Source organism: Gymnoscopelus braueri (assembly GCF_963280865.1).
Source record: "Gymnoscopelus braueri genome assembly, chromosome: 4".
Classification (NCBI taxonomy): Eukaryota; Metazoa; Chordata; class Actinopteri; order Myctophiformes; family Myctophidae; genus Gymnoscopelus; species Gymnoscopelus braueri.
Genome location: NC_137605.1, coordinates 48,455,824 through 48,465,949, shown reverse-complemented (window position 1 = coordinate 48,465,949; position 10,126 = coordinate 48,455,824). Strand labels below are relative to the sequence as shown.

At 40.6% G+C, this 10,126-nt stretch overlaps 1 protein-coding gene across 1 annotated transcript in view; it reads right to left on the bottom strand.

The window, feature by feature from the left end:
• Positions 1-10,126, bottom strand: part of oxr1a (oxidation resistance 1a) — a 189,070-nt gene that overhangs the window by 35,609 nt on the left and 143,335 nt on the right. The window contains 1 exon segment of the mRNA XM_080425407.1: positions 8,731-8,844. Within this exon segment, the coding sequence (XP_080281533.1) occupies positions 8,731-8,844 (114 nt within the window).

Sequence of the window (10,126 nt, the reverse complement as noted above, 5' to 3'; positions counted from 1 at the left end):
GAGGCAAGGCGAAGGTGGAGAGGGGGCAAACGAGAGGGAAACGTAGAGATGAAGAGAGAGGAGACGGCGGGGAGGTGCCAGGAGAAGGCTTTTAGAAGTGTATTGGAGAAAAAAGAGGATTGGAGCAAGAGAGAGGACAGCTTGTGGCAAGGAAAGGAGAGGAACTTAGGAAGAAGTGAACTGATCACCCAAAGCTGATCTCCGGCGTGCTGAACCACTATACTGTAAGCCCTGCACTTCGTTGACACGACAAATAACGGAAATGGCCGATCTACAAGCTCACAATGCATCGCATCACGATGCGTTGTGGGCTTGCAATACAAACATTTTTTTTTTTTATTGAAACAAATGACAAACAGACCCTTCCACCCCCGCCCCCCTCCCCAAAAAAAAAGAAAACACACATTTTAATCACAATAAGTAATGTGTGGGATTGATTTTCATTTGAATTATCCCTTTCTTTTTTATTTCTTTTGTCCTCAAGGCTAAAATAAGGACACCATCATCTCTTTTTTTTTTTTTTTTTTTTTTTTTTTTTTTTTTTACAACACCCACAGTCAAAGAAAACCAGTGCCATACCTTATGGGACCTGGCACTGAAAATAGCTATTCTCCACACCATTTTGGCTGATAAAGGGGGTGAAGACAGCACCCAGGAACTGAAGAAAAAAAAAACACAACCTACTCCAGTGAGATCCATATATCGGTTCATTTTAAATAGATGAACAAATATTCATTTGAATTGAGATGCATACCACTGGCATTTCTCAGTACATGACGATAAAGACTTCAGGAAGGTATATGTGCCACCCTGCCTTGACCTTGACAGTGACAGAGTGTGCAATCAACTATCAATCCACAGCTCCACCTTGTGGGCATGGTCATGTTCTGCAAGAGTGAGCAGACAATGGCTGGTATTTGTTAAACGTCTGAAGCTAGTGGTGAATTTAGGAAGAGCCGAGTGCTGGGCAATACAGTATATACTGTAGACATATTCACACACACAAACACAAAACATTTAATTAAAATAAATTATATATATATACATATATCGTTGCTGTCGGGCAGAAACCTCATATCTCCATATTTTTTTTCATAAATGATTGCCCTACTACATGATCACAGTACAGTGTCACACAAAAGTATCAAAAGAGCTTGTAGATCTGCTACTTTTGCTTTTTTTTTATTTTATTGAATCCTGAAAAGTCACAATTTTGGACATAATGAGGTTTCCACCCGACAGAGACGGTATATATATATATAAATACAATCATCTGCTAAATATTTCAACAAAACCATCCTCTATCTCCTGCCTGCTTTCCCCTTAACCCTTTAAGACCGGGAACGCATCTGTGTGTCATTTTAAGATTTCTTAGGCAATTCAAAAAATAGCAGATCTACAAGCTCATGAGCTTGTAGATCTGCTATTTTAGAAAAATAGTGAACGTTTGTGCAAATCTTTGAATATATATATTTTTCTAAAGCGAACATTTTTAACTCTGTTACAACTTCCGGTGGTCCTTGGAACAAAATATTTTGATTTGGGGGGTCCACGTCCCAATACAAAAAAATAAATAAAAATGTTAGGATTTAGAAGACATCTGTAGAATCCCCAGAACCAAAGATTTGAGTTACAAATGTTCGCTTAAAAAATATATATATTCAAAGATTTGCACACATTTGATTTTTTCCCCCAAAAATAGCAGATCTACAAGCTCATAGCGCGGCACTCGGTGCCGCGCTATGAGCTTGTATATCTGCTATTTTTGAATAGCCAAAGAAATTTAAAAAAATGACCCACAGATGCGTTCCCCGGTCTTAATGGGTTAACCTTGAGCCCACTAGTGCTAGAACATACCTCGATGCTGGCAGCACAGAAGAAAAATGGAGTGATAACAAAGCATCACATTGTGATTTTAGCTCATAAAGGTGTACACAACCGTGGGCGTATTCTGCTGAACTGTGTTGCATGTAATTACGGAATTTGAAAGAACACATCGACATTACATACCACATTAACACCTATAAATATTGTGATAGCACGCCCAGGCCTATAAATGTTGTGACAGGGCGTTTTTAAGTCATATCGCCCAGCAGCGCTACAGTATGTATTGGAATCCCTTTAATGAATCACAATAATGAACATAACATAAAAAAAAACATTATAAAACGTGTCGTATTCACAGCAACGCAATATAATAAAAAAGAAAAGAGAGAGATTTGACCTGAACAAAAATAGAATCTATGTTCTTCCCAAAAATACCGCATCCTCCTCTCTGAAAGCATAGGAAGTGAAGTGCCAAAGCCTCGTAGGTGAAACACACTGCACTTAAAGGGCAACTTCGCAGATATCTAACATGATTCCAATATCGTTAAAATGAGTTAAATCTCATTCCATCACATGTCCTCCTCACGACGGAACGACCAGATTCATCCTAACCCATTTAGACCGGGGAAGCATCTGTGTCATTTTAGATGTCTTTGAGCTATTCAAAAATAGCAGATCTACAAGCTCGTAGCACGGCACCAAGTGCCGCGCTACGAGCTTGTAGATCTGCTATTTTTGAAAAATCTTGAAAATTTGAGCAGATCTTTGAATATACATATTTTTTAAGCCAACATTTGTAACTCAAATCTTTGCTTCTGGGGGTCCCTGGTACAAAATATTTTGAGATGGGGGTCTGCGGCCAAATGCATATAATTTTGGGGGTCCTTGACATGATTAAGTTTGAGAACCACTGATATATAGAAACAGTTTTTTTCAAAAACATCGGCGAAGTCGCCCTTTAACTGTGTGACCTCGTAGTACCGGGCATGCAGGTATACTCGACACTGGTCCTACTTTCTGTGGCGCTAATTTTAGATCATATGCCCCGCTGGAGGGAGAGGAAGAGGGAGGGAGAGGAGGATGGAGAGAGGAAGGAAACGTGGGTGCCAAAAGAGGCAGAGGTAGAGAAGGTCAGAGCAGTGGGCAACGGAACGTGACTGCTCCACACATACGTGTGTGTGTGTGTGTGTGTGTGTGTGTGTGTGTGTGTGTGTGTGCATGGGGGGTCTAGGGCACTGAGGACAAAGAGGACATGTCTACCCACAGAGATGACCAAGGAACAAGAATGCCAATGAGCTGGTGGCTGCCAGATATCCTAATAACAGCCAGCCAGAAAGTCAGCTAACCATCTGCACACACACACACACACACGCACACACGCGCACGCGCACACGCACACGCGCACACGCACACGCACACACGCAGATACCCAGACAAGCAAGCCAACCATTCATGCCTGCAAGATGTGTTACTTTCCGTTGCCAACACCAGCAAGCCAGCAGGCAAAGCATGAAGACACTTTCATGGCTGCCTTATCTCGTCTTCAGTATAAACAGTCTCTCCACCCAAAAAATAAAATCCTAGCTTAGAGGGATACATGATGGACACACTATGCACACATTGTACTGTAGAAATCCATTGCGTTAAGGCAAAAAAAAGGAACGATTGTTTATAAATCAGATCAGTTAGTTATCAAAGCAGAATCTCTCATGCAGACCAGCATTTTTCCCAGACTTTATTTTTTTAGATCGCTAAATAGATTTTTACAGCCAGTGTGCTGTATAGGTACGGAGAATATACTGCATTTATATATCACTTTCCTAATGATTTTTTGTAATTTCACAGTGCTAATATAACCCATTAAGGCCTGAGGCCAATTTAAAAAAATGCTTTCTAAATCCTAACAGTTTAATTTTTTTTAATTTTTTTTTTAACGATTTTTCAAAAATAGTAGATCGACAAGCTCATAGCACTCGGTGCCGCGCTATGAGCTTGTATATCTGCTATTTTTGAATAGCCAAAGAAATAAAAAATGACACAGATGCGTTCCAGGTCTTAATGGGATAAAGAATATGGTTACTGTTCAGGGTATTTGAGCACCTAATAGACTATTTAAACATGTGCTTTTAGATCCGACTCTTTCTATATGCAGACATAAATGTGAAAGCAGCTTCTGTTCAGGGCACTCATCTCTATCAGTGCTATTAGCCAATGGCTGCTACGGTGCCATTACTTCCCACCTCCCAGAGCCATTTGTTTCAGTAATATCCTCATTGAAATGGGGAGTGCGCGGCAACCAAACGGGCTCGTAATTAAACGATGTCAGAGATTCAGAACAAATAAAGCAGAGCTGGGTTATTAAGGTCCTTCCTGTGGTGTTAAATCAGACGGCACCTGGATGCCGCTTGCTTTTTTTTGGAAGCACCACCCACAAATAACATAGCCTACAGTAACGTATGCAGTGCTACACACATTACGCAACCACACACACATGAACACACCGACACCGACAAACAAGCAGAGTTCACACATTCAGAGAGGTAATCCTCCCCCTCCGCCTCTTGCCTTTGGAAGCGCACTTCCTCTGCCTGAAATAATTACTGGCTGGCTTCTTGTCTGGGGTGAGCGAGCTGCTACGTTCATTAGTTGCTCTAAACATCAGACATGGCATCACTTTTAATAGCTTAATTTCTCCGCAGTCACAGCCCCTCTTTTCCTGATCCGCCTCCGTCGAGAGCCACAGAATATGCTCCTTGCCTCTTCTCGCGGGCATGACCCAAATAGATAAGTAGTAAAGGACGGGGGCCTTTCTCTTGGCAGGCTGAAACCAAATTAACGGAGGGAAGCGGAAGAATTTAAGCTCGCCACTGCTGCTGTACCGCAAGATGAGCGTCATTGTCACTGTCGTCATCGTCAGTACTAGCAGCACACCATTTTCTGATAACGCAACAAAAACAGACGTCCGTTGCCAAGGAGACCATCACAGGGGGACAAACAAGTAATATTTCTTAAGGGGGCCAGCGGGGTTCCTGTGGTGTGCTTTTAGGGATCGGCTCGTTCGAAAACTGCTGATACAAGTAGCTAAGGGAAACAGGCTAAGGCTTGCATATGATACAGAATTCCATACGGCAGGCATACCTGAGCCGCAATACTGTATGTAGTACAGCGGTTCCCAAGCCTTTGTGGATCAGGGCTCACTTGAAAATCTCTAAAGTGTTCGGGGCCCCACCCATCTGAACATTGTAGCCGAATTTTCAGATATTTTATTTTATTGTTTATTTTAATTATCAATCAATCGATTGTGTTTCGGCTTGGATCAATGGATCTAACGTAGTACACTTTAAGTTCATATTTACCGGTATCACAATGACAACTTTTCAAGGTTTTAAAGGAGCTACACCATGAATTTTTTTATTTTTTTTTAAATTTAATATCATATGGTGTATGTCCCTCAAACCTTTTTCAAAAGGTTTGAGCCTAAATCATCACTCAGATATACTCATCCCAAGTCAATTGTGTCTGTTAATAAAAAAAAATATTTTAAAAAAATATAAAAAAAAAAAAAAAAAAGGAAAAATTCTGCATAAAAAGAAGCATCTAAGAAAAATACAAAATCGAAAAAAAAACACTTTGAACATTTTTGAACAATTCCACCAAGTGTTTGAGGTGCCTGTTTCACCCACTTCCGGGGGGCGGAGCCAAAATCAGAGCCCGAAGTATTTGTTCGTAGACCCCCACTTAGGGGGGGTAGAAAAAGTTTCGGAGCGATTCGGGCACTTTTCATTTAACATTGGGTTTGCCATCAATAATGTTTGTGACCTCATAAACATTTCTGGAAATCCATGAAATGAGAAGGAATGACTGAATTTAAAAAAAAACATTTTTTTTTTTTACATTATATTTTATATCAATGTAATCATTAAAATATTTGCATTTTGCCAATTATTTGAGGGCCCACTTCAAATATCCCCACTGCCCACGAGTTGGGAATCGCTGCTGAAGTGCTGCAGGATTTGCAGGACAAATTCTTTTGAGCAGCAAACAGGGGAAAGGGAGATTATGGCTACATACAAATACAAATTGCCTTGCCTTACATTGACGACGTCACAGTAGGCCCTGAAATCTGAATGACTCCTGTAGTTCCTATTCTCCACTTGTAACAAATTGACTCTGATAGACCCTAATCACACCCAGGTGGCCCACACTTATACATCAACATCCTGTTAAATACATCGTATTTAAGATTAGGACCGTTTCAAGGAGCTTATTTATTGTCTCCGCCAGGCCGAAGGCATGGCGAGAGAGTATGTTTTACCCTCCGTCCGTCCGTCCGTGTGTCCGTCCGTCCGTGTGTCCGTCCGTCCGTCCTGTCTGTGTGTTAGCAGCTAATCTCCGGCACCGTTGGCCCGGTCGCTCCGAAACTGTGCACACACACTCCCTGGATGCCAATTCAGAACCTCTGCCCCAATTTTTTCACATGGGCCTGTTATAGCGCCACCAGGAGGCCGATTTGTGCAAAACCCATTGTTTTACATTACTCCTACAGATTTTATCCAAACGTCATGCAAATCGGTACACAGTATCTCTATAGTCATGTGATCAACACGGATCTGTCCGATTTCCCATATTCCATCCTCATTGCCTATGGTTGGCTTCCAAAGTTTGCACGATTGGTCCGTTTTGAACAAAAACAGCTTTCGATTTCCGTGAAATTTCACACGCACATTCCCACTAGGCCGAGGAAGAAATGCCACCCCTTTCACATTGGCCTGTTATAGCGCCACCAGCAGGTCTAATGTAGCAAAACACATTTTTGGAACAAAATGCCTCAAATCATGAATGCAGTGTCTGATTGCCGTGAAAGACCTAAGAATAAATGGCACCCTTTTCACATTGGCCTATTATAGCGCCACCAGGAGGCCAGAATAACGTACAGTACCTGACCTGGCGGAGACCTGTGCTCCGAGGAGCACTTTTTCTTGTTGTTGTTGTTGTTGTTGTTTTTTTTGTCAGTCTGCACAGCATATACAGTATCGTCGCTGTCGGATGGAAACCTTGTATGTCCAAAACCTCGGTTAAATAATTATAAAGACAGACAAACTTAACCCATTTAGACCTGAGGCCGATTCTAAAAACTCCGTCTAAATCCTGACCTAAGTTAGTAATATTTATTTAAAAATTTCCAAAAATGTATGTTGCTATATACTGTACATAGCAACAAGAACCCCAAAAGGGGTTCCACTCTTGAAAGGTATAGTTACAAATAGTTAGTAGTTACCCAAAATGGGTTAACCACTTTCACTTTAAAAAAAAAATCAACAATGGCGAAAATAGCAGCTCCACAAGCTCACAACATGTCGCAATGTGACGCGTTGTAAGCTTGTAGATCGGCTATTTTCGCGACCTTTGTGAGACAATGTTGTATAACAAAGTAGGGCATTAATTTACAGAAATAAATAAAGTTGAAGGATTGGAGATACAAGGTTCCTTCCCGACAGCAACGACATATACAGTAACAGCCATGCTCTTCTAAGCCCTACTATTGTCACTGGCCATAAGCCCATACATCAGCTGCCTTACATTGTGACGCCCTTTGCTGGCTGGCCGCATTCTTACATTAACGTACACTCACGAAATAACAATAGCTTGAGCATGGACGGAGCATCGCCTAATAGCCTGGACGAGAGACTAATTCCATTGACAAGGAGTGTCATCCATCACGGGGGCCAGCTACAATGGCCAATGAAACCAATGGGGAGTTACATACGTGTCCTCATTTGCGTTCCCGTATTCCTTATTATGTGTAACACAATACACGTATACACATAACTGCCTGCGCTGTCCTTGGGATATACTGTCTGTTTATCCTTGGATAAAATTGTCTCCTATCCTTGGACAGTGTTAGGCCCGTGTTATTTCCTGTTTTGTCCTTGGAAATAATGTGCCCGCTTCTCGTCTGTTTATGTCCTGAGGTAGCGTAAGACATCTCTCTGGACGTACGCCATTAGACTGATGATGAAGATGATACAGCGGCCTTGGCATGAGTCAGTATACGTGTGTGTGTGTGTGCATTAGAGCCGGGTGATAAAACGATCTCGATAGCGGATCACGATAAAAACGATGGGGAAGGTCGGACATTAATACTCAATATGAATAGATCTAAAAGCCTATCGAGCAGGAGAACAAACAGTCACACTGCCGTGTTTTTTGCTTGCACGTCAAAGTACACACCCATTTCCTACTGAATTTCACTGTGAACTGTGTTGTTTTTATGCATTGTTGAGCTACCATTGGAGAGGGGAAAAAAGATGGACATTTAACAAGTGTGAAAGTGAGCTTGTATTATCCTTAGGTGAGGAAATTGTTGACAAAAGGTAAGACAACCTCCATTATATGCAAGTGGTTTGGATATCTCAAAAGTGACGCAGCACAGTAAACAGTCTGCAAAATATGCCGTTGTGAACCAAGACAAGAAACACAAATCATTTTCCATCACCTGAACAATCTACCGTCCTAGCAACCGGACTTAAGAGTATGAAAATGTTAGGCCGGCAACAAGTTTCGTCCAACGTGTACCAGAGAAGCTGGTACCCAAAAAACAATCGCATTGTCTTTTGCGTCTATTGCTCCATATGGAAGGCATGAAAGAGCATGGTTATACCATCCATATCACCCAGCCCAGAGTGCATGCGTTTTGAGTGTGTGCTTGTAATTATAGGCCAAAAATTCTTACAAAATAACAGATCTACAAGCTCACAACGCTCCGCGATGCGACACGTTGTGAGCTTATAGCTTATGGGATATTTTAGAATTATTTTATTAAAAAAAAAAAAATGAAAAATAATTGGTCAGTGTTTAAGAGGGAGAGCGAGCGAGAGATGTGGGTGAGGAGGGTCAACGTACCGTCACCTTCTCTAAGTCCGCTTCTGAAGAGCTGGGAGACAGCGGGCTGATGGGACTGAGAGAGGGAGAGCTCCCCACGCTGGACACGTACTCAGGATCAGGAACGTACAGAACCTGCAAACACAACAATCCATGTCTTTATTTACACAGGCCTTGCCTTTGTGTAAACACACATGTAACACAGTACATACAGCACACATGCAGGGGGAGACATACTGTATACACGTTGCTGTAGGGCAGAAACCTTGTTCATTGTCCAAAACTGTTACTTTTCAGGAAATGGAAAACATTGATTCAATGTTGTAATAGTCACATGACTTGTTAATACTTATTGGATATTTAGAAAACTCAAAGACAGACTTAACCACTTTCAACTTGGCCTCCCTATACTCTCTGGGCATGTCGTTGTAGGCGGAAAAAAAGCAGATCCAAAAGCTCATAACATGTCACGATGTGATGTTGTGTCTATGTTTGTTACTTTTGTGTGACACTGTCATACCATAAGGTATAGAATATGGAGATACAAGGATTCTGCCTGATAGCCATATATATATTATGTATACAGTGTATATATACACACACACGCATATATATATATACATATATACATACATACATACATACATACACACACGCATATATATATACATACATACATACTGTACATACATACATACATACATACATACATACATACATACATACACATATATATATATATATATATATATAGTAGGGGTGTGCCGATATATCGTCCCGCGATATATCGCGATACGTTTTCGTGACGATATGTATCGTTTTGGGGGGAAAAAATCGTTTTGAAGATTTTTTTTTCTTTTTCTTTTTTTTACAATTATAATAATCAGGCATGCAAACAGCCCCGAGGTGAAAAGGGTGACAACATGTTGTTTTTTTCGGGTCAGGTGTCACACTATTGCCCTATTTGGATTCAAAACGGCTATTGTAGCTGAAAAGCTACAAGTTTGCGTCTGAATAATGCAAAAACAGAATTATTTGTTTGCATTTTTTCTCCCCCATATATTTTCATAATAAAAAAGTGCGTATCGTATCGTATCGAAATCGTATCGAAGTTGTGAGCCAAATATCGTATCGTATCGTTTGGTGAAATTAGTGTATCGGCACACCCCTAATATATATATATATATACATATATATATATATATATACATATACTGTACAATGTACAGTATATGTATATATATATATATATGTTATATATATATATATGTGCAAAATATCGTATCGTTTGACTTTGTATCGTATCGAATCGTTTTGCAATGCAAATAATCGTATCGAATCGTTTTGCAATGCAAATAATCAATTTTATCAATACTAAGTACTTTTAAGAAGAAAAAAGAGAAAGAGGGGTTTATAT